The following is a 26,122-nucleotide window of genomic DNA, read 5'->3' as shown; positions in this document are numbered from 1 at the left end:
GAGCGCGGCACTCTCATTAAACCGTTAGAACTCAAAATGATTCATTACTCCCAACTGTGGCGCAATATGCATCTATAATCCGACGCGACGTCGCGCCGACGCTAAATCGTCCCCCGTCACGCTTCGCGATCGGTATCGCGCGTATAACTAGATTGGAATTTCATCCGGCAAACGCGCGAGAAAAAGAGCAGCGCGTTCTCCGCGAGACTTATTGAGCAAGAAAGACGCGCGCGCGCTTCCTCCGTTCGTCCCTCCCGCGTGACTACGAAGGTAGCTTAAAACACAACCCCATTACCGGTAATCAGATGGACCTGATCCCTCGGGGATAGGGGGCTTAAAGGACTTGAAGCCGGCGGGCCAGAAGGATATCGGAATACACCGACACGCTACGCGAGCGTAATTGAAAGTTTTCCGACGCTGCTGTCGCTGCTCGCTCCCAGTTTCCCGTCTTCGCGAAACTTGGCTCGGCTCGCCTCGACGCGTTGAAAGAAAACGGCTGAATGGGACTTAGCGTGCCAACGAGGGCGGGAGGCAGACCGCGGTCTTTCAGTCCGGCGTCCTTACAACCGGCGTAGTCGAGTCCTTTGAACGAATACTCGGGAACGTCGTCGACAGGAAAACGAGCGGCGAGAACGCTGTCTAATGCGCGAAAGTAAGAGCTCGAGGGAGAGACGGAAAATTGGGGAGGGAAATAAGTTATTACTGAAATCCAGGGCGTGCTGCATTTTTTTTTTATTTTTATTTTAACTTACCGCGTTAGAAAATACATGTAAGTAAGGTTGACAGTGGTTTAAAAATGTATTACTGACATTGACACGGGCTATACTTGGTTGCAAAAGTTTCCCGCATGAAATTGCGCTCTTGTGAAAAGAAGCGGCGTATTACTTTTTAATTAATTCGCTCGCAAAATTAATATCAGGACTCGTTCGTGTAATTAATTTCGCGTAATATCACGGTTCCTCCACCTTCTGCTGATTAAAATAACAGTTTTGTCCGATCGCGCGCGCAAATACGTAACGGGATAAATATATCGGGCAAATTTCACGCTGCAAAATAACGGGACGGGGGGAGGGAATTTAGAGTCCCTCCCGCCGGCGCTGCACGCAAAGATGACGTTAATTAGATATTGTTACGGAGTTTTCTTTGATGTTGCCCGTTTTCGCTGTACCATCGATCACGCTACATCGGAGGGTATTGATGCATCGATACATAGTTATACGTCCCAGGTATTATCGCTCCAATCCAGTAACCGCTTAATTAAGGTGATCGCCCTCGTCGCCTTTGACATGGTCTTCCATGCAGGCACAATGACGACGAGCGTTTAGTTCGTGTTGATGAAATAATACCCCGCTCAAAGCGCCACGTAATCGATTTAACTTCGTAATATATAGATGCTGTTGCCCGCGCGAAACAATGCGCCGGAACGTAATCGCAGGCGCATTCTTTGTCCTGACAATGTCGCCGTAACACCGCATTCTAATCCCGACAATGTAACAACGCGTCCAATATCTCTCGCAAGCTCTTCGCGCGCCTTGGAATAGAGACGCCGATCTTTCATCCCTTGACTACTTCGTAAAGCGTATAAAATTTCGAAGATTTTGCGTAACTAAAAGAAGTCGAGGAAAAAAGAAAAAAAAAAAATTGTACAATCTTTTTATTGCGCCACGTCTTTTTGTCAGAAATCCTTTGAAAATAGAGATTGAATCGGACTTGTCCCATTTTACATCGATCCCGCTTATTTACCCATGGATATCCGGTAACGATATTAAATATTCGCTGTCTACTCGCGACGTAGCAAAATGTGTGCGCGCGGAAGTCCCCAAGAGAACCTGGGAACTCCTTTGATCATGAATGTAGATAAAAGAGAGATAAAAATGAAAAGGGATCGATACACCGTGAGGTAGAATATCGTGGAATAGAAGATTTGGCCAGGGCGTATAGCAGTAGGAGCGAGAGAGGCGCGAATCCCTTTGTGAACGGAGCAGATCGAATAGAAAAAGAGATAAGCGAGTTAAGAAGACGAGTACATGCGAGAAAGAACAAAAAGATGACAGCGACAGACAGAGGACGACTTCTTTATTTTATCCAACTACTCTTCTGGTTGGATGGAATAAATTTCGAGAAAAGATTTCGAAGTAAGATTCTCACGATAGGACGATTCGATCTCGTAATCCACGCGAAGAATTAAATATTATTTTCTCCTCGTAAAAAGTAAATAGTCGCGAGCGTGTTTGAGGCGTCGTTTTACCTCGGGCAATTTTTTATCCGAAGGAGGCTCGGTACGTAAAAGAGAAATGGAAGTCGATGAAACGGTCGATCGGTTAGATGACTGAGTCGACGTGTCGGCGTATTCGGGTACGTCTGATTATTCTCCTAGAACCGTGAGCGCACCTCGAGAGCGAATATCGTGAGGGGAAGATTCCCAGACGTTATCCATTATTCCGCGAAGGCATGGCGGTCGAGTAAATCGCGCGATTTTCATCGACGAGCCTCGACGAGGGGCGCGCACTCCGTCGCCTCCGCCGTCCGTCCCCGGAAGGGTGGCAATCCTTCTCGTTTTCCACGATCCGAAGATTTCCTCTCGATCTCACGGCAAGATAGTAAAGCTCATCCACGTTGCTCGCGCGCGCGAAGATACCGCCAATGCTGTCGGCGCGCATCGCTCCTTCGGTTCACACTCGATTTCCTCTATACGACACGCCACGGCGATTTCGCGCCGCGCCTCGATTCCGATGAATATTCCTTGGAAGAATTCATAACGTCCATTTATGCACGGGTCAGTAACTCATATCCGGGACGTTCCACTGACGGAATCGCACCGGCGAACGAGCGTTTGCCCGCCGTCTTTTTCGCGCCTCTCCGACTCGAATTTTCCACCCCCCCCCCCCACAAGAAACTCCCATCGACGGTGCAAAGCGTCACTTTTCAATTTTATTCCCTTCATTACTTTATATTCTTACAGGAGAATCTTATTCTCGGTACTTTTCTGCTAGATTTCCACGTCTCGTTTCCATAACTTAGACAGCCGCGTGTCCTAATCTGTCATTTGATCGAAATCGTATTAGCATATTAATTTACAAGTCTATTATTTCCAAAGGCATGCCTCGACATTTTTCTATAAATTATAAAAAAACGATAGATTAGCTCTCACGAGTTTTATTTCGCAAGATTAATTTCCGCCAAGATAAAAATTACCGTTTGTTTTACCGCGAGGAGTTTTAAGACGTCGGTATAAATGCCGGTGAATGGTATGACAAGCGTTAAAATAGCGGCGCAACGATAATCTACAAGCGGCGTGCTCGCACATACCGTCTACGCGCGCATGCACACGTGTACAATGCACGTCGCTGAAAGCTCGCGACTTCTCGACGACCTACGACCTCCTCGAAGCCGCGCGGAACCTTCTCGGATCTCTCTCGAGCGTCAACCTATTTTCATCTTGGATCTCGGGGGAGGACGACGTGGGGGATGCTGGAAGAGTAGACGAGTAGACGTCGGCCGGGATGGGGCGTGTTTGGGAACCCTTTTGCGGTGCTCCGAAGACAATGGAGCGAGTGCAAGCTCGGGACGACCCCGCGGGGGGAAAAGAGGAGTAGTCGGATGGTATAAAAGAACCGACGTCTACGGAGAGAAGAGGCACTCCTTCATCCTTCTTCTTTTTTTTTATCCCCCTCTGTTCCTCGGATAGGTGTTCCTCTGCGTCTTAACTTGCTTATCTCTTTTTCACTTCGATCTACCTTCGCGCCTCTTCGTCGCGTTTCCGCTTGAAAGAGAGCCGTAGGACGACTCGAGACGCAACGTTAATAAAGTTACGGTATCGCTTTGCGTTTGCTTTTACGTCCGCGAGAAATATATCGATGATATCCGTCGCCGTAGCCATGCGAATGTATTAACTAGATAGAAAAAAGATATCAGAGTGAAATCCAAAACCGATATAAAATGTTAGTCAGGTTATAATTTTTTAACAAAATTTATTTAGTTATTTATACGCGCGCGAAAAATTTATTGCAACCGTGCAACTTTATTTACGTGTACTTTATAATTTTCTGTTGCTTAATCTACGCGACATTTTAAGTAAACTGACAAAGTAACAATCGCTAAAACGCTTCTTTGTAAATGGTTCCAACGTTCTTGTGGAACGAAATTTCGATGCATAGTTTGTTATAAAGCCTTTCAATTCTGTCAACAAGCCGTATCATTACAATGGCTGTTAGACGCTGACAACTTGCAGCATTCTGCTGCATATTCCATTCAGCGGGAGAACAAAGATCGCGAGATAAAGAGCGAAACAATACAAGGAAGCCTCGAAGAGGGAATTATCTCACAAAGAGGAGATAAACGCAACAATTCGATTCTAAGTAATTTTCGAGAGCAGGTCCGTTTGCACAGAAAAAGGAAAAACGAAAATCTCAGACTTCCTCTTGAAAACGATAATAAGGCGTTTGACTCGAGAAGTGCAGAATATAATGAGCGAGAGATGTGCAATCTTTGCATTTTCCTAGTGACAATATTTAAAAATTTTATGTCCGACGTTAGCCCGTTTCTATAAGCAGAATGTCATGTTAATAATTTAATCTAATGGTTAGACATCGATTTAATTATTTGACTATTCTAATTATCTCTTTTTGTCTTCGGTTCTATAATTTTCTACTCATAATTTTTGGGAGGGACATATCTGGAACACCTTGAATAATAAAATTAAATATTTTTAAATAACATTTTAATAATATAATAACCAAAAAAAAAAAAAAAAAAATTATTAAACGAGCGCTTCGAAGTAAAAGTACGATAATTGCATTTGCAATGGTTTCAAAGACCTCCTTAACCCTTCGCGTTAACTAAGTGCTGATGACTGGCGAAATGGAAAAATCGTGCATTCCCGTAGAATGCGAATCTCCCTGCATAAGTTTACCACTTACCGCACGATATGCATTTAAGAGAACGGCATCGTCGACCGATAGAACACGCGCTAAACTTCCCGACACATTCAGCATTTTACGTGCGAGCGACCGTTAATTTCAAGTACGTCAAAGTCGGGCTTGCAGGCGCGCGCGGAAATCACGAAGCTGCCTTCGGACTGTTCGGTTCTCTATAATGGCGCGATGGGCGATGCGATATTCAACCTGGACCTCCTTTCGATGAAAGGCGACCTGGTTGCTATCGATCTCGCAAACTCCCATGAAGAGGCATGGCTGCACAATTGCTTGACGGACCCATTGTCGCGGGTCCACTGTCTTGGTCCTCCACATTTCAGTGTCCTTAACCCACGAAGTGGAATCACCGGCCCTCCGCGCCCCGTTTCACTTCGCCTCACCGTCGGTCGGCCGCTCGATTTCTCGCCACGGTACTTTCAGGGTACGGTCCTCCGATTCGACAAAGCCGCATTCGAATGCCGCGGAATCTTGACGCGAGCTAAAACAATGCGCGTCATCGTCCGTTTTTCCAGCGCCGGGTAATACAAGTATGCGCGCTTGTGGATAACGGGAAAATTTCTCGATAATTAAAAAAGCGAATCTCGATAATGAAGACGTTAACTAGATGAACATCCACTCTCGCTGGTCAAAGTTTTTCCGGTGCACGAGTTAGTTTTTATTTTTCTTTTTCTTTTTCTTTTTTTTTCTTTTTTTTTTAATCGTTATTTTACCCCGCTTGCTTAAATAATTCGATCTAAAGAAGCTATAAGCTAACATTGAACGAAACATCCTCGAGGAACAGTAGAGCGACTATCTCCGTTTGCTTCGCGTACAATTCGCACCAACTTTGCACACCGAGCACAATCGACTTAACATAATAAGACGTCGCGCTTACAACTGTTCGCGATCACTCATCTACGATCATTCGTCGAAAAGCTCAAGCGCGATAGTTCGGAGAAAGCACGTCGGAAGTGCAAGAAATGTCTATTCCGCGGAGGAGAACAAATACAACGTCCAACTATCGTTTTCTATAAGAGGTAAGACAACCGTAGACAACCTTACAAGGCACATTATGCTGAAGATCCGGCGGTTTGCATAAAGCACCGGTGATAGCATTCTCCTTGGCACATGCGGAGGATGAGACGTAGATAAATCACTGACGAGAAAACGGGAATCGGGATTACGTAACGTAGAGAAAACTTAAGAAAAATAAGTAAAACAATAGCGTAAAACTCTAGGCAACGAAACGACGAATGTTAATAAAAAAAATAATTTAAATCTGACACGATATTTAAACTGCGCATTTTTTTTTAATTAATTGCGATCGAAAATTTTAATATATATTTAGGTAATGTCGTAATCGTTATCCACATCAAAGATCTAATCTTAACAGAAGCAAACGTAATGAACAAGCGGCTGAAATTTCAACTCCTTATTAATGGAATGCATAATTTCGACTGATTGGATGCGTTTAAGTTCCTTGTGTGCCTTAATTAATACGTTCCTCTTGGGCTCGCAAACGCACGCATATATCACCGAATGTACGCTAATGAAATAGCGGTTAGCGCCCGTTGAAATAGACCGAACGCCTGTGGAATCAGCTTTTGCTCTCTGTGAACTCGCATTTACACACGCGATGTCTTCACCTCTTTTCGTTAGAATTATTACTAACATTTGCAGTATCAAAAGACTTCTAACTTAATACTCCACTTAAAATTAATTATTAATATCTACTTGATAGAAAAAGAACTATTTAATTACAAAAAAAAAAGTTTTAACCGTTCATGTCAATTGTTTTGTTTCCGTTTCTCTCGTTTTCTTTTTACCCTAATTGCGCTTTTTGATTGCAAAAGTTCTACGTCTCTCGCAAAAACCGCGACTGAGGTCGAACGGCATGAAGTCGAACGGCACAAAAACGATTCGCCTCAATCTTGTAGATTGTAAATCCGTGTAAATTTATTTTACATTTTTTGCCGCATATATTATTGGCTCGTCGAATTCAAATTGGCGCGCAGATCGGTAATCGAAGTAGAAACACCCTTCCGCTCATTTGTTTAATCGAACGCGCAGTACGGTCTCGCATCACCCGCAATAATCACTTACTTCGTCGCAAAAAGAAAAAAAAAAAAAAATGAAAGATGTGATAAACGCGTTACTTTCCCGCGCGCTGAAAGGAGAGCCCGACGATTACGCGCTGATGAATTTGTCGTTCTTTATAGAGATCTGTCCGACGAGATCGCCTTCGCCGGCGATTGTGCACGCGGAGCGGCTCTAATACGTTTTTAATGGAGCCGCACCGCCGTCTACGATGAATAATGAAGCACGAATTTAATTTGCGCCGTCTCGAGATTCATCTCGATCCAGAGCAAACCGGGAGCCCGATCGCATCGGTGACAAAATGGAGCGGTCCGATACCTAAGTGATTTATGAATGATCCCGAGATCCTCTCCGTATCCGTCGACTCCTAAAGTTTCGCGTATTGCAGCGGACCTCTCTTATTTTTAGCACGAAACCGGGTCAGCGCGGCAGAGATTATTCTTTAACCGACGTCGCGAGTCGAATTTTTCAGCAAGCGAGAGACTCCGGAAGGTTTTCACTATCGCGATACGTGCCCCAGGTAGAGAAAAGCACTCGATGTCGTATCGGAGACACGAATTGAATATTCCATTCTTTTTCCGTCATGCGGACGGAGTTAAGTAGTAAAATGTCGTCGAATTAACTTATCGAATATTGCATTCTGTGCTCCATCGCCTGCGCAACGTCCGCAGATGTTATTTTGATCGATAGGCTATCGTGTTACGCCAAACTAGCCAGCGGCTCGATGATTACGGAAACGCGATAGGCAGTCACGACAGTCTTGATCTAGCTCGTTCAAAACGAATGGCGTTACGTGATAAATGCAATTCTTTTATACATATATATGTACACGTGTACATGTAATCTATATAAAAATATATATACATAGACACTAAATGTACCGTTAATCGATTCGGCGGATATTACGTGTCCACTTTGAAGTGCCGTTTTAAAACGCCGCCGTTGCAGTCGGCTTGCAAATTGAATTCCGAAGTCATTCTGTCGCATCGGCCATCGGTGAGTATATTTTGCAGAAGGATAATATAGAAATAACTTTCGGGAAAAAAAAAAAAAACTCCCCCCGGAAGCCTCGTTACGCTCGATATATTCTTCGCGTTAAAAGCGCATTGTTTGATTAATCGATATGTCATCGAATACAAGTATAAGAAAAAAATAAATCTTGCAATTCTTCATAAAATTATTTTATATCGTAATTTATATATCGCGATTACGTTTGAAGAAAGAGCACGTCGATGTCGATACGATGAAAAAGCGTGCAAGTGATTTATGATTTTATAGTTCGACGGCTCTCGACGTTCGCGTGCATGAGGGGAAAAAAAAAAAAAAAAAAAAGAATGAAGCGTTTCACACTCGAGCGATATGTAATTGGTAACGTGGCGAAACCTTTCCATTGTATTACAATACCCTTCGGGGGCGTTAAGTTCGATTCGTGATATCGCGAGCCTTAATCCAGCCATATTCAGGAGCGATAGATAAAATCGTACGTTTCTTACGGGCGTAGGCTTGAGCGGGCAGAAATTCCATATCGATATTCGATTTTCTCATTGGACATGGGTACGCCGCCGCTTCTCGCGATCACGCTTCGCGAAGCCGAGGGTGAAAGAACCGATGAAACTTGTGATTTCGGTGCTGCCATTACGCGATAGACGAACGGTTGCTCATTGCCGGCCGCAAAAGAGACTTGCGCCGATCGATCGCCGGGACGATCCCGGTTGATTTCTCCGTCGAGCACTTTTCGCTCGCGAACAAAAGCAAACGCGAAGAAGCGCCGCGACGCGGGCCGTAAAACTAGTGTCCAGATATTGCTGCATTGTTTAACAAGTATTTATTTGTTGCAATATGCACGAGACATTCTGCCGCGAGTTTTACGAGGGAATCCCGCGTTATGCGAGGATTGAGTTTAATATTTGACAGTTTCATCGAACGAACAATAATCTCGCGCGATTATTTATCTTCGACAGATGGGAATTAAATCGATTCACTAAATTACTGAAAGAGCCCCTCCTCTCTTGGGGATTTCACTGAGCGCGAATGAATATTTAAACGAAGAGACGGCAGTCGACATTAAGGACTTTCTTATTATTGAAAAGTTTGCGATAGAAAATAGATTATTACTTTCGATGTATTCGGAATACTTGATAAAGTTCATTATTTTGATAGACTATCTATAAAAATTATTTAAATCAATTGTAACTTAATTACAACTTAGAAAATTAATATGCACGCTGTTTTATACTAAAAATTAAAGGAGAAAAATATAAAATAAAAAGATAGAATAACAAAGGCACTAATATAAAAACTCCATAGACTATAAAATAAATGTATATTTGATTTATTTTGTCAATCAATTTCATCGTTGGACGTCGCTATACAAGCACACGTTTACGTTTTCCCGTCTTCGGCTTTCATAGGAAAAGAGCAAAACGTCAAAAATTGAATTATACGAGCCAATCCGCAAACAAATACAAATTCATCCATGAAATATAGAAGCTTGTAACTCGCGATGTCTCTTAACAAAGCATAATCTACTGATATTCAATATCTCCGATATCGATGGCCTTCTCCGGCGTCTTAACTTTTCTCGGCAAGGTATTCTCGACATCCGTTTCCTTGAGTTGCGTGAGCAAAGTTCGAAAAGTCACTGAGATTCTTTTCTCAGATTCTTTTCGCTAACTGTCTTCGACTTTGAAATTTGACGAGATTATGGCGCGAAAAGGGATATCAAATATCTCGAATCTCCTTCGCTTTCTATATTCCGCGATCAAGCGAGGCTGTAATTTCGTACTCGCGAAACTTATTGCCGTCGTCTCACGTTATAGGTGACATTAGGATTTTTTTTTTTTTTTTTTTCTTTTTTTTTCTACGCATAAAGTATCGTTCCAGCCACTCGCGAAAGTGCTAGGAACGACGTCTCCTCGATGTCCCGTTGGATTTACATAAATCGAGGCAGCGCGAGAGACGGCTCTTTTCTCGAACGAGGAAACAGATAAGTGCAGTTACGCGCGTTAACCTAATGAGAGGGCAAAGTCAATTACGCCTAACGACGTAACAAACATCGTACGTTTTTATCGCGCGGCGTTTCTCCGATCGCACTAAAATCGCCCGCGGCCTACTTAGAACCCACCCAGCCGGGCAATTTATTTTCATTTCTCCTAACGACTCTCAGCCCCGGCTGCGCCCCACTTTCTACGTCGACGAATAATTCGAGGCTCCTCGAGAACCGCGCGATTCCACTTGCTGCGATCGATCACGTTGGCGTTACAGCCGCCGAGGAATCTTGTAACGCGATTACGAACGAGCTGGAAAATGCGTATAATGGCTTCCGCCGTCTCAGACGACGTCGATCTGACGAGGATATCCCTCCCCCGAGTTCCGTGCAGCAAAGATTTTTTTATTCGACCTAGCGATACACTCGCAAAACTCGCGCTGTCTTACGGCCCGCTATCGCGCCATACGTTTTGCCAAGTTCGGAGAGGGGGAGGAGAAAAAATACCTCCCCCCGTTAAACTTTTTAATAAATATTTCATCGAGTTTTGTTTTAGCAACTTCGCACTTTGCTCCGCATATAAAGTTTCATGACCTAAAAATTAGGATTACGTAATACATTATACATTATGTCTGGAAGCTTGCGAGACCAACAGAATTATGCATTATACATTACGTCTTGAGATACTTGCAAAAAGTCGTACATGCTTTTTTTCTAATTTATGACGTACGTCATAATTCTATATATGTATAATTATGCTTTCCGTACAAAATTCAATATCCACTTCACGTGAGATAATACATCATACTTGAATATATTTTCATCGGTTTGCGTTGACGAGAAATAAGCACGCGTTTTAAATTAAACACTTCTGTAATTACAAACGAACGTTTTTCTAAGCTAACTGCAATTTAAAACTCATCGTTGAGATACCCGTAAAAAAAAAAGTCTTGCAATATAAAAAAAAAAAAAAAAATAATAAGCGAGGTCTTCAGAATGAAACAAAACGCGACGTGCTTTCTTTTACCACGCGCTTTTCCCTTTTCTCCCTTTTTTTTTGTTGCCTTTTCCGCGGCGGATTCGCCCGTTGTGGTGTCGCGATTGCAGCTCGTAATCCCTAAATTTCCGCGGATGTATACGCACCGCTGCATGATTAAGAGAGACTCGACTGCCACGAGATGCAGAGACAAGGAACGAAACACGAAGGAAGGCGAGAGGAGATAACAGAGATAGAGAGGGCGGCTGGCTTGGTACCGTTTGCATACCGCCGCATAATATACGTAACTGCGTTACGCGGCGCACAATGCACACATTAGGGAAGGAATAACGATACGTCGTTTCGCCAGCTTTGCGCTGCTCCGATTTAGCCCTGACGTAATGATGTTCCGCGTCGCTTATTTGCGCCGTTGAAAGCACCAGACTGGGAGCGCGTACGTTTCCGGCAGATAGACAAGTACGCGCCGGGCGCATAAATCTTCTAATTTACGCAAAGCTAATCGACGAGAGCCGCGGGGTTCGGTCAGAATTTTCGCGAACGCGTACGCGCGTGCATTTTTTTTTTCCTTACGCCCGAAGATCGACTCGGTCGCACCTTCGTCATGTAATTGAATTACCCGAATCCTATTAGCGGCTCATCGATGCGACGGTGACTCAAAGTTCGTGTGCACACGATCGTAATTAACGATCGTGTGTACGCGGAAACCGTGTTGTTTGCCAATGACAAATTCGGAGCGCACTTGATTGAACGTCGCATAGCACACACGACCCGCATCCGCGGCACACAATGGTCCATCTTACGAGATATTAACCCATAACCCGGTTGTCCCTAAATCGGATAATAGAATTGGCAGTGCTGTGAAAATAACAAAAATCGCTGTTCAACAAGGCTCGGCCGAGAAGCCGATATGCCGGCGGTCCCGCGAGGCAGGCGTATTTGCCCGTGCATGAAATCTGTTTGCCGGCTTTATCGCTCGCGTAGTTTCATGGCGCAGCCATTTGAAAAATGAAAAAGAGCCCGGCGGCGTACCGAATAACTCTTTATCCCACGACAATTCTCATTGCCCCGCGCGGCTTTTCTTTTTTTTTTTTTTTAGCGCAACACTCGATAATTTATTGGTACGCGACAATTTTCGGCGGAGCGACAACTTTTTATTTTATTTCTTTGTAGCTGTTTTAATTCTATTACTTCGTTCGTAGGCTAATATTAAACAGGTCGATCTAATATTTTAGGATTGTTAGACAAAAGTTTTATCACTTACCCTTGGCGACTTGCGTTTAGTAGCGCTTTCGACGCAGGGAAAACCACCGCACTGAAACACATATATCTAAATTAGAAATTTATTAAATATCCCTTTTACTTTTTTTTTTATTAATTTGTTTAATCAATATTCATGTCTACATTAATATGTTTTATTTTATGTTACAGTCACCAGCAGAATCAACTCCGCTGAAACGCAGATTGGTAAGTCACCTGATTTTTTTTTCGTAGTTTCGTAATTAGGGTCACTTAAAAAATAGCGCGCGCATAGTTTCGTTTAGTATGGTAAAAAAAATCAGCGAGCATTGCGTAAATAACAATCGTAAAAATTTCGTAACTAAATGTGTGTACGTGAAAAAAAAAAACTTGTCATCCCTGGCTGTGCAAATACCACTAGAAAAATGTAACAACTTGTGTTACATTGCCGGTTTGCGTCAACAAAGAGAGAGAGTTTAACAATCGATACACAGGAGTTTATAGCTACGGAAGTTATGTACCGCAATAGTTAACTCTTATAGTGCATGCAGGTATAACATTGCACGTACATTTGTAATAACGTTTATGCTCAGATGCATAATATTACCGGAGAAAATTTACAAATCAGGGGAATTTCAAACTATAATACAAAATTCGCGAATATAACTTGACTTCTGTTAATTCGAACCGTAATTAAATCCACAGAATACAAAATAATATAAGTTTCTTTTAAATTTTTTTTCTTTTTTTTTGCTTCGACAAATCGTAATGACAATCGAGCGCAAAGTGCGTTTGAATGAGCAAATGAAAATATTCTCGAGTTCCAGAAGAAGTAATTCCGACCGTTTTATCCCCAAAATTTCGCTAAACAATTATTAGCTTTCCCGAAACACGTTTACTTGTCGTTATAGTAAAGAAAAATACTAGAAATATCGTCCGTGCGTAAAACGGTCCCACAGAACTCGCCGGTGTGGCAATAATTCGATGCGTCTCTCATCCGGCTCGTCTGTTTATTACAGCATACGGTTTGACGATGGTAGAAAACCGTGCGGTTTTTCAGCCCCCTCGTTACGCGAGCGGCCAAAACGAGCCGTCATTTCGAAACGTGAGAGAGGCTCGGCGCAACGGTACCCGCGATACCGCAAATGCGGTTTATTATTTTATCGCAAGCATTAAAATGACGAGCACTCGTACGCGATTTCTGGGTTTCGCGTGCGTGCGACGAGCACGACGGACAAACTAAATGAAATAGATGTGGAAATATTACTGACAAGCAGAAGAATTTTTTTTTCTTCTATTTTTTAATGCTGAATCTTAACTCTTTTTGACTGTTCCACCGTGAACGTCATGTGTGCACGTTCTAGAGATAGCGAGGTATTTGCGGTAATAGGAGGTGAAAATTTAAGCGATGATTCGATTAAGATTTCTTGCCATTAGCCGTGACATTGTTATTCCCCACCGTTCGGCGTGAAAGTAATAAACGAGGGCGGTATTTCGTAATTACGTTCCGCGTGTCGATAACTATGGAAAAGCATTTTTTTTTTTTTATCGTAGTTGAAAGTTAAATCGACCGAATGCACCGGAACACTCGCTAAAATAATCTTAAACATTGCGTTAACATTTTTCGTAAAAGTTCTCCATTTAATCATTATCTCAAATGCTGAATTAATAATTTTAAAAGAACGCACGTTTTTGTCGCAAGGTATGTTTCATCGCGAACAGTTTATCGATGGGCAATGCTTTCCGTAAATTTCTAAGCTGGTTTTAAAAAGTGGGGCGCTATTCTGTTTCTATACGCGTGTCTTTTCGCATAAAACAATTGCGTTGAGAACAAACTTATGTAAATTCGTATGAAATTTACTTTGGTATGCATTGTTCTGGCAAAATGCAATATTCCTGTCAAAAATATGACCTGAGAAACTCGGAACGCGCCGGGATAGCGGGCGAGTTACGAAGGAAGGACGTGAAGGAAGGACGCACCGGTTTTGCCGATGATTCGCGGAGCGGTCGCGACGCGGAAGAATGGAATTGCTTTCCGCTTCCGGCGAAATTCCCGCCATATTCCCAGGACGCGCTACTTCCGATTATATATATATAAATATAGGTACATACAATATATATCGTGTTTCCAGCTTCGTAAAACAATTTAAGCGCCGTCTTTTCGACAATTATAATATTAAAAAAATTATAGAAAATAATTTGAGACGGTTTAACCAATAATTAAAATGTTTTATTTTTTTTTTAATAAAATTTAAACGTTACGCTCGTTATTCGTTTGCGTCTGCATTAAATTATATCGTACAATAAATCTCGAATGCATAGCAAGCATACGTGAGTTTCGAAAGATGACGATCCGATCTTCTCGAACGTTGGGCCGGCCCTTTCTACCACCCTTCGCGGAAGATTCACGGCCGATAGAAGGAAAGACGGTGCTTTATCCGCGCGCTATCCACCCCGCGCGATGATTAAGTCGTCCCCGGAGTTTTATCCTCGAAGGACGGAAAAAAGTTTCACAACGAAGACTCGAACTCCCTCTTCCCGTCTAGGACCGAAGCGTGGCTTTATCTTCGATCACGCCGCGATGTGGTCTCGTTTGCGCAAAGTCAAGCAAGATAATCGATACGTCTTCGTCTGTTCTCTTCGTCTAAAGCGGCGGAGACGGTATTTTCCGGTGCTCCCTTTGCCCTTATTACGAGATCTTTTTTTTTTATTATGCACGTCCGATGCTAAGAATGATTCGCAATACCAATTTATCTCCAGGAAAAGTAACGCAAGCACAAAAAGAAAGCAGATCAGTCACATTTAGATTATTTAATTCTTTTCCCTGAGGCACAATATCGTTTTTTTTTCTTTTATTTAAACCAAACGATTAATTTATCAAGTTTTTAAAATAAAAATTTAAATGATTTAATTGTAAATATGCCGTCTCAATGTAGACATACGTATAAATATGAATACCAAAGTGCATTTTTTTATTGGAAAATATAAATAGTAAACGTAGAAATAAAATTTAAATAAAAGCGTCTACGCTGTTCTGAAATTTTCACACGAAGGAAACGAGAAACGTAAACGTCCGTACGTAAAAAAATATGCCGCTCTAAAACATCCACTAATACGCGAAATATTTCCGCGATATTAATGACTGTAAATATCGAGCTGCATGAGCGAAATTATAGCACTCGTACGTACGAATCGATTTCCGATCAACGCCTCGCAATACGTACGTTCAATTCGCTGACATTTCCCTCAACGAAAACGTCTAGCGGAGTAGGACATTGACATTGCGTTTCAAGTTTCGTGCACAAAGGCTGTCACCGCTACTTCGCGCTGCGATTCCGTTTTTAAGTGAACGCGAGTATCGACCGGCGCGCACAATTCTCCGCCACGTATAACAACGCCCTGAAAAATAATGTAAATGTCACGATGCAAATTCCCGGTGCCATAAACGCGGCCCGTGCAAATCATAAGTAATTTACAGTTACACCCAATTAATACGAGCGGCCCCGCGATTGCCGCAAACGATCGAGGGGGCCCTCGCGCCGAGAGAAAAATTTAGCCTTAATTACAATTTTATGACGTTTACATTTTTCATCATAAATGCAGTTAACTGAACCACTTCCGTCATTATAATGACCGGGTTGCTATATTTATTCGTTGAAAAAATCATGGAAATATTGCCGCGGCCGAAAGTGATTATATTTTTCTCACAGCGCGCGTCAACCGAGGATTTTCAATTTTTGGCAAGCGACTCGAACCGGCCTAGTCGTTATTCCGTTCAAAACAGAAATTAATTCAGTTTTACAACCGCCTCCTCTCTTATATTCTCGCCTACAGTCCCGAGCAGTATGCGCCGTTTAAGTGCACGTCCCGCGTACGCTATAAAAGACGAAAATACCGCTTTTAATTAAAGGGGGGAAAAAAAAAAAAATTATATACATAAGAACTCTAATTGCGCGGGTTTATTACGGCCGGATTTGCAGCCCCGGCCGTTTCATTATCAGAGGCGTGTCCGCTGCGCGAAGGAAATCGCGCTCTTTTATTTTCGGCGCGCGAGGCGGAATAAATCTGTTCGTGCCACGTGGAAAACGTGTCGACGAATTTCTCCACGATAATTAATCAATCGCCGTGCGCGGGTCTCCTTATAGATTTCCTGTTAATTTTGCAATCGAATGCAGCGCCGCGGCTTAATTATGCCATCGATTGTCCGCTATTACGTACCTACGAACACGTAAATGACTTCGGGAGCTGTACGTATATGCATTCCCGCAATAACGATTTTAACAGCAACTGAATCGCGCTACATACGAGAGGGACCGAATATAGAACCGAGTTAGAGATAAAGAAAAAACGGGCGATATTGATTGAGAATGTGAACCGTGTCCCTATTATAACTTGATAGTACGATATGCTCTAGTTATATCGCTTATTTTTACGTTTTCGTCCTGAATAAATTAACGCCCGTACGAGCGATACGTCGAAATTAGTTTCTATACATAATCTATTTTCGTCATCCTTGCCAAAGAAGGTCAGCAATGAAAAATGTATTTCCAAAAATGCTGCGAAGCATATCAGACCTATATAAATATGTGAGAGGCTTAATTGTCAAATCGATCGACTTCACGAAGAGAAAAGTAAATAAAAGCGTGCTAATCATTGATATTAAGCATCATTCAAGCGATCGGGCACTTGAAAAAATTCGGAAAGCAGAGATAATAATTTTTCTCTGATTCGCGTATGAAGAGAATTACTTGATATTGAGTTTATTATCTTTCTTTTTTTTATCTAAATCGACATAGATACCGTATTTTACGTATCAAAACTTGCGGTAAGAATTCACGTCACGTGCTCCGCGCGGAGTATTTTTTCTTCTAACGAAAAATACTTCCGAATACGTCAAAGTAACAAACGGCGAGGCGTCGCACGATGATAAAATTGCTAAATATGCAAAGCCGCTTATATGTTTTACGGCCACCACCGGCGGATAACTCGAGGATAAACGTGCAATAAAAATTAATTAGGCGCGGATCGTTACAGAAACGTCAATTTTTACAACGGGCAATTCCACTTTTCGGTTTATCCGCGTACGTGCTTTCTCGTTACGAGACGTCGTCTCGACCGCGAATTCGTTATTTCCAACCGTATGCGAGCGTACGCGTTTACCTCGGCGTATATGTGAAATTTTGTTCGGCCGGCCTCATTAACGAGTTTCTCGATTAATTATCGCAATGCGCATTTCTGCTCGCTACTGCACTGACCAAATATCATTACGACCGGATATTACTTTAACTCGCGGCACGCTGAAGAAACGAGAATCGCAAGCGTCAACAGATTTTAAATGTTATCAGTTTGATCGACGTGAAGCTCGAATCTCATAAATTCGCACGCGGATTAGTACTCGGTAGCTGATACGACGAATTAAGATAATTATGAGTGCGGCAACGTTTGATAATATCTTTCACGAATGTTTGTCAAATATTGAAATTTCCTACATTTTACATTTAACGATATTCGCCGAATACAGGGAAAGCGTTTTAGCATTTTTAGTATTTTATTTTAATTTTTGTATTTTTTTTATTTTTTTATTTTTTTGCATCGTAATTTTTGCCGCTGTATGCTCAATGTAAATTACATTGACACCGGTACAACACAGGCATATTTCGCGATGGGAAACGTGTTTGCGAGGCGGCGGAATGTGATATCGTATCTCATTAGCTACAAATCCGCGCATTCATTAATCCTGGTAGGCAGCGTAATAAACGTTGTGTGCAGTCATTTATGTCACTCAACGCATGATTACATGCGAAGAAATACGGCCGAACGACAAAAAAAAATCTGCGATTACGTCAAGCGGGTATAATTAATTAAGCGCGATATTTTCTATTGCTCAGATGGTCGCGCCTTTCGATTCACGTCGCAATCTTGAGAATATTAGATCGATAAGGTAAAGGAAAAAAGATGAGTATGATTAATAGGACAAGGTACAAGGTTAGAAGTTCTCCCTTCGACACTGATTCATAATTGCGAATTAATCGTCATTCTAATCTAATACTTTTTGTCGAGACTGCAGAATAATAAAACATGCTTATATTAAAGCATATAATGTGCATTATTTTTCACTAATTATATTCTAATGTAATTTTATATTATTTTATTTTTTATTATTATTTATCCATTAGATAATTGCAAAAATTTAGTTTACTTTTTGTGCGTTTTAAATTAAATCAATTTTTATTCCCCTTTCATCATTTGCTTTTATACAAAAATAAAAAAAAAATATATATATACCAAACTGTCGACGGTTTTGAATCGATATTTATAGATTTGAATGGAATTTAGTAACTAATATTGTCGTTGATGTATTAGTGTTAACGAGCAGATCGATAAAAAATTAAATTTACCTTTTCCAAATTTTATGCATAATTTCATTTGCATTTTACAATGAAGTGACTGTCTGAATTTAATATTAAAAATCAAAGTGTCCGGATCTTAAAGATTACAAAAATGTCAGATTAAAAATGAGATCTGTCCAATTATTTCATATTCGTAATTTTAAATGTTATAATGGACATTTTATAATGTTACATTATAATGTAACATATACGGTAACAATTATTTTGCAATCATTATGCATTTCATTTGCGTATGGAGGACATTGTGCTCGTCATGCACGATATGTTGTTTTCGTTTAGCTCGAGTGTGACGGTGCGCTTTGGCGTGTCCACCCGGCAATTTGTACTGTCCACCGGACTTGTCGCGCCACATTATTACCCGATAAAGATCCATCTTGGCTGCTTTCCGTTCTTTGAAATGCCGCTATTATTAAGGGCACCCGCGTACAATACACACACACCCGACGCCCGAGGCCAGCGCGCGCGTTCCTTGAAATGATACAACGCTACCGCGAAACGAATTTCGCAGTTTCGCTGCTGCGGTATACTCCCCGTGCAAATTAATTAATTTATCTTCTCGTTTAATCCGTTTAATCACCTAAACGGCGACGAGCTGTAACCGCCTCGCTTGTTCTCCCGGCAGCTTGAGCTCCGCAGATATATCTAAGCGCCAAAGACACGCTTGTTACATTATTAAAATGTATCGCTTGACATTTTTATTTAAATAAAACTCAGTTACGCGGTTCATTATCGCTTTTCAAAGGAATCTTGATCCTCGAACAGACCATTTGGTTACGGTGATAAAGAACGACTTTGTACATTAAATATTTTTTTTAAACCTTTTAATTTTTTTTTTTTTTTTTTTAACATCTCTAATATGAATTCTTGCTCTTCAATATTTGACGTCCCGAGATAAACAGCAAGAGTAGAGTGGCCAGAATAGTGTGCCGTTTGAGAGTTAATTTAAACGGTCAAGTCCATTCGTATCAAGCCGCATTATTAATTGAAACTTCGTTCGTCTTCTCGTGAGAGCTGCAATTTACTAACGCTACCGTCGCTCGACGTTCGCGCGAAACTCAACGTTACGCGCCGCCACAAATAATCCTTTCCTCATTCTCTCTATTTATTCAGCAATTGTTTAATTCATTCTGGGCGCGATACAGTCACGACGGCGGTGTAACAGGTACGAAATAATTGCTTCCTACGAGTAATTGCTTGCTTTTTCCACGACAGCCATTTGCGAGGCGCCCCCGCCGTTGATCGCGCTTACTCCGCGCACGTCTGATAATCGCTTCTCGTGCCGCGCGTACATTACAACGTTAACGACAGAAAAATAATATTAATACGAGGCGGCCGCGGACCGGAGGGGGCGTTTTTCCGCGGAAATGGCGATTTTCTGCCGAGCGTAACTCGTTTATCTTCTCCGCCGGCACATAACGAGAGACAATGTAACACGCGGGGCGCCGTAATGAGAGAATTAAGACCGGATTTGAAAGAAAAGGTTCATTGAAGAATGATAATTGGGGCTCTTGCCACGTATTCCATTACGGGGCACGGGTTCTTCTCGTGCATTTGGAATTCAGAAATGATGAAAGGGCTCGGACTACGCTTTGCGTTACGTGTTCCTAATAATTTAATTGGCAGAATGCGCCCATAAGTTTCAGACTATAATATAAGGGTCGGAAATCATTTGTGATCTACATTTCGCCGCGCGTGGAGGAAGTAATTATGCGTTGTTCGCGATTTCTCGCGCGCTGATAAATCTTTGGTTATCTATCCGCGTTCCCGCAACGTCGCGTATGGATGTACGGAGAACGATAACGTCGGCCGAGCTACATCGTTATACCGGCAATCGCATGGCGATCCTCCTGACGGATATTCTCGATTTGTCGCCTTATCTAATCGTAAGCAAACGCGTGTCCCGTATCTACGTGCGGCCAATCGAGCAGCGAGAGGCGACTAGATAGTGTTCACGGCAGCTTGCTTTTCATAATATAAGCTAAAAAATAAAATTAATATCGAATTGCAAAGATAGGTAGGAGGTAGACAGATTGATAATCGAAATGGCTATCACCGTGAGAATAACATGCATGTCCGCTCGCTATTTGCGATAAGATTACTTTTGAAATAAAACACAAGATTCCGGGGATACTTAAGTAAAGCGGGATACATATCCGAAGAATATACGGAGGTATTCTTGGCAGATAGCCACTCGGTGAAATGTGAACCGAACTTTCACAGTAACACGTAGGGAATTCTGTCATGGGGTGTCGACGAACAAGCGCGTTGAAGTGAAATGTATCGCAAGTAAAAAAAGGGCAGGAAAAAATTTGTCTTAATTCACTAGAAAAAGCTGACTCGATGTTAACACTTTATGGAATCGCGAGAACGCAGACAAGAATTATAGCGCCAAAAATTAGAATAATTAATTTGTTTCAATTTTTTTTATCGCACGTAGAAATTTACTTTGCGATGTAAGAAATTTTTAATTACTTTTTTAACTCGTAAATAATACGGAAAAACGGTTGAACGTATCTTTGCGCAAAGGAGCGTTTGACGAAACTCTTAGGAGACAGGAGAAGCGTATCCGGGGAACGTTGAAGTTTTAGGACGGATTATCCGGTTGCTAATTATCGCGCGGAGAAAAATTGAAGAAGAAAAGGCGCCGTTGTCTCGAAGATGTTGCCTTCGGGCTAGGAAAGGAGTATCGATCGTTGGAAGTGAGCGATAAAGTACCGCGGGAAGAGCAGAAAAGAGGGGATCTTTTTCTCCCTAAATGGATGATTTATTTTTAGTCCCCTGTGTACGCAATTCGCGGTAGGAAAAGTCTCGATTTTATGCTGACAGAACGTACGCACGCGATTTTCGCGTAACACGCGTCAAGAAGGGTCCTTCTCGATGAACCTGATTCAGCTGTCGACCGCGCGATGTTGCACACGGCCAATGACACCGCTGAATATACAATACGCATTGTTCTGACCACCGAGCATCGATTCTGATATAAAATGACAACTTTCATAATCTATGTTTCATGTGTTGCAAATATTGTTACAACTAGATACGAAATATCTACAAACTTTTTAAATCCGTTCATACGTGTCTCGGTTTCAAATCGGTAGACAAAAGATTTTAATTATTATTATTAATTTTAATCTTTTCTGGCATTTTATTTAAATATCTGTGACTGTGAAAACAGGTTTAAAAAATAACCAGTATCTTGGAGAAAATAATCAAATTTGTGATTTTATATTTTATGTAAAACTCAACATTTAATAAGCTCGAGAAAAATTAATACGAATTAATACGTTCGAGTTTAAACTAGAAAAGATTCTATTCAATTCGAGCTCCAGCGTGAAAAATTCAGCTAAAAAATATTTTGAAAAAATCAGTTCCCGGTTCTATTTGATTAGGCGAAAACATGAATACGCTTTTAGTTATTACAAAAATAATTAAAAATAAATAGAAGCGGCATATGAGAAAAGAAAGTTTCTGTAAATAAAGCAGGAATCATAAATATTATAAAGCATCCACTGCGACAGTTATTATAATGATTAATAACTTCTTGAGAGAAAAATGTTCCGCGATGCTTCTCGACTAAATAATTCAGCCGTGATTGGAAAAATATTAAATTTGCTCCACGTCACGAGATTCGAGGTAGACAATATTTTTCCCTTGCAATATAATCTCGCCGACAGAACGTACGGCCCCGATTAATAAAATCGCGCCGATAACTTGTAATAGGCGTCCCTTCAATTTGCCGATAATCTTCTATCTCAAAGCAAACGATCTTTTTTTTTTTATTTCGGTCACATACGTTATGAAAAATATTTCTTTGCGATGGAGTACGCGCGAAAAAAAAAATTGGGTCGTATAATTAATTTTAAACGACTTAAAGAAACAATAAGAAAAAGGTACGAACAATGGGCGCTATTAATAAAACGCTCCCCTAACGCGTTTAACATATAATTTTGTAATATTAATGCCGTAATTATTAATTTATCATTTTTGTTTTTAATTACGTGGCTGTGCGAGACGACACTTTCAAAAAAATGTTAAAAAGAAGTCGTCAACCGGTGTCCGGGATCGTAAATACGCTACGGAAAAATTCGCAAAGGCAGCATAAATCTGGATTTAAAATCATCGTTTAAAACTGTGTACTTTTCTGTAGAATTTTACGCTAAAATACCTCGTAGTCCAAACAAATCAGGAAGCAAACGTTATAACGTTGGGCAAAATAAGGTAAAAAGAGATAAGTAGTAGTCTCGCGTTACCTTGGCGTCTCGGCTTTTCATCTCCTGCCTCCTGGGTACAGTATTCTCCCCGTCAGCATACACGAGATTCCTTATAAATCCATTGAATCGCGGCTCGAATATTACGCTGGGTAGCGCCAGTAGAGTCAGCTTGCTATTGTACCAGCTAGGCATGCCGCCTACGTAGACGTCCGAGTTCCCAGCGAGCTTGCCGAATTCGAATTCTTTGCCGCGCGATGTCGAAACCGCGCTAACACCGTCCACAGTCAGGGTGGTGTTCTCGTTGCATCTCGTGATCTGTACCTTGTGCCAGTGGCCGTCACCGAGGTCGTGGCCCACGGTAACGATCTGCGCCCCGCCGCCGAGATTGTATCTCAATCTAAGGGCGCTCTCGACCAGTTTGACTTCGAAAAAGTCGTAGGTGCCACCGTCGTCCGTGTAGAGCAGCAAGCCGTTACCTTGCTCGGTCTTAAACTCGAATTCGAGGGTGCCGTTCAGGCCAGCGTTCCATTTGCGAAACTGCGCGTAGCTAGTCGTAGAGCCTTCCAGGAGGAAGGACCTGGCCACCTGGCAGGTGAGCAGCACCGCCGGCAAAAGCGATAAAAGCGTAGGACGCATGATTCACTCTCTGACTGAACTTCTCGCTAGATCCTGTTCATTCACTCGGTCGTGTTAGAGTGCGCGCGAGTGGGACGTCACGCGCTCATACGCGTCTAATGTGGCTGCGTAACCACGTTGCACCACCCGACTACGTCCGTGAGCACGTGAGCACGCACGCGCGATTCCCGCGTGCACTACTGGGTGTGATATGCAATTTCGCGAACGCACACGCCGTATCCCTAATCTTTCTTTCTTCTTCCCCCTCGCTCCGTGTAAACACTCGAGCACCGTCGATCGACGGCTCTTTAAGTTCCCGCGAGCTCTCACTGAGCAAACTCGTCGAGCGGAGAAGTTTCAATACCGTCTCGAAAAATTAATGAACTTTATAGCGACTGGTCACGTTCGTCCCAACTTGTGGCCTATCTTTTGTTATTAACTTTTTAGGGTCTCTTCCGCGAGACAAGATACAAGGTAAACGCTTAAGAAAAATGCACTTCGATAATAATTATCGATAAAATGATACACCCCTTTGAATCCTCTTATATCCGATTAAATTATTTAAATTAGCGTGAAGTTCGTTTATTTTTTTAAAAAATCGATATTTCTGGATATGTCTTCAATTTCAAATTCAGTCTGTGTTAATTGGGCGCTTCCGAGATTCGATTACTCTCCCGAGTTCTCTCGTAGATCAGCGAAAACGAAACAAAAAGATTCACGCGTTTTCTTTTTACAGTTCGTATGTGGAACGTCCACCTTGTATATATAATGTATGCTAGCCGATCGACAACGAAAAGTTTCTTGAAGAAGAGCAAGCGCTTTAGTCACACGTTTATTATATTATTTTCTATACTTAAAATCAACCAGAGATTACAACTAGGATAACGTACTTTCTTCCGAAGAACACCAATTAAATTTAACGCTTAATGCACTAGTTTGACTATAGTAGAACTTGATCTCCTTATGCGAACGTTATATTTTTACAGAAAATCAATCAATGTCGATCATAGTCACTGTATATTCGACGGGGCGGAAAAAATATCGACGTTTCTCTCGGATGTTTCACTGAGCAGACTTTCTTTTCTCACAGTCAGTTTAATGTCTTCGTTTCCTTGAAAATTCTGATTTTCAACGACGAACAATTATTCTTTTTTTTTTTTTTTTTTTTTTTTAAGACTTATTCCGATGATAGAATCGTCAAGTTTAGTAACGTTGAAGATATGGAAAAACCAGCAAGGAGAAAGCTGACTTTTCTTAAATCGATGATAAATGTATCACGTGCGTACGTTTTGTTGAGTCTTTTAATTGCGTGCTTCAATCTAGGCTAGACAGTATCTGTTATTTATCGAGAAGATAAAGATATGGAAAATTTAATAATTGTCTGATGGTTGCTGGCTGCAACTTCCAGCGTTCCGCTGCTCCTCGCAACTTTCGTGTCTCAGAGAATAGTTAAATAGATTGCGTGTAGCGGCGCAGAGACTGCCAAGTGCGATGTCAAGATATCGACACTTGGTGTCGCGGATACCTGCGTCGCGAGCCAAACCTCGAGTGCCGTCTTTCAACGCGCTACGTCGATGACACACTTTCACCGCGGCTCCTTCAGCGGGACGTATATTCCGTCGCGGAAACCCGAGCGGCTCGTGGAGCAGCAAGTCGATCGGAATCGCGTGGTACGTCACCTGACTCCGCGTTTCATCCCCAGCGCCGAGGGTAGTCGGGATGAAGAGAGAGCGAGCGGTTCCAGCGACAAGCGACACGACCTCGACCTAATCACGCGATGAGCACTTTCACCACACACCAAGCTCTGTCCCTCCCTCTTTGCCGTTCGCGACGCAGAATCGCGGAGAGATGCCGGGGAATGGTCACTCGGCACGTCGCCGTTTTCCCCGCGACCAGCTCGCGATTATGTTCAATGGCCGACCGGTACGGCACGGCTGAGAAACCCGCTTCGTCGGACCGAATCAAACGACTACGTTCCTCGCTTACAGTTCACTCTCGAGTCGGCCATCCGTTCGTATCGCGATCGATCCGGGCCGCGCGCTCCATTTTTCCTTCTCTCCCCGTCTCTCTCTATCTCTCGTTCTCTCTCTATCACCCTTGCGCGCGTACGTTTCCTCTACCTCTCGCCACCCGCAGGCTTCGGCGAAGCTAGACGTACACCGCCGGAACAATGTGCGCGAGCCACATTAATCAGTTGACCGTCCTCGTTGTAGCTGCTGATTGCAATCGGTAGACCGATTCGCGGAGGTAGATCAAACCCTCTCGACGGCTCTCAGCTTGATACTAGTATGACGAGGCGAGGCGACGCTCGGTCGAGATACTCGCTACCGACGACGATGGTGCGACGCCCCCGGCATGACGCCGACGCCGACGCCGACGACGACGTCGACGCCGACGCCTCGCGCCGTTTCTCTGCGCAGTCGCGCGTCGAGGGAGAAAGACCGGAGGAGGAAGAGGGTCGCTCGGTGACGCGAGAGGGTTGTTCTTCGTGTCGGTGCCTGTCTGTCTGTCTGTCTGTCCGTTCGTACGTTCGTCGTTGTGTAACTCCGGAACGACGCAAGGGCTTGGGAGGGGAGGGAGGGGAAATTTAGCGGTGCGTAGACTAGAAGGGGTTGCGCTCAGGTTTGCTCCTCCACCGGGAACGTTGGCGATGAGAG

The 26,122-nt window shown here is 42.6% G+C and overlaps 1 protein-coding gene across 4 annotated transcripts in view; it reads right to left on the bottom strand.

The window, feature by feature from the left end:
- The window catches only part of Nrx-1 (neurexin 1), a 177,099-nt gene extending 151,318 nt beyond the window's left edge, over positions 1 to 25,781 (bottom strand). For 3 of the 4 annotated variants that reach the window (XM_070659403.1, XM_070659404.1, XM_070659405.1), the window contains exons 1-2: positions 22,890 to 25,781; positions 12,255 to 12,305 (exon numbers count right to left, since the gene is read on the bottom strand). In XM_070659403.1, coding sequence (XP_070515504.1) covers positions 12,255 to 12,305; positions 22,890 to 23,486 — 648 coding nt within the window. In that variant the 5' untranslated portion in view covers positions 23,487 to 25,781. The remainder of the gene's footprint in view (positions 1 to 12,254; positions 12,306 to 22,889) is intronic. The other variant, XR_011545996.1, reaches the window with a different exon arrangement.
- Between the last annotated feature and the right edge of the window lie 341 nt (positions 25,782 to 26,122).

The sequence above is a fragment of the Cardiocondyla obscurior genome, linkage group LG07, assembly GCF_019399895.1.
Source record: "Cardiocondyla obscurior isolate alpha-2009 linkage group LG07, Cobs3.1, whole genome shotgun sequence".
NCBI classification, from domain to species: Eukaryota; Metazoa; Arthropoda; class Insecta; order Hymenoptera; family Formicidae; genus Cardiocondyla; species Cardiocondyla obscurior.
The sequence above is the reverse complement of the archived record's forward strand: the minus strand, read 5'-3'. Positions and strand labels throughout refer to the sequence as shown.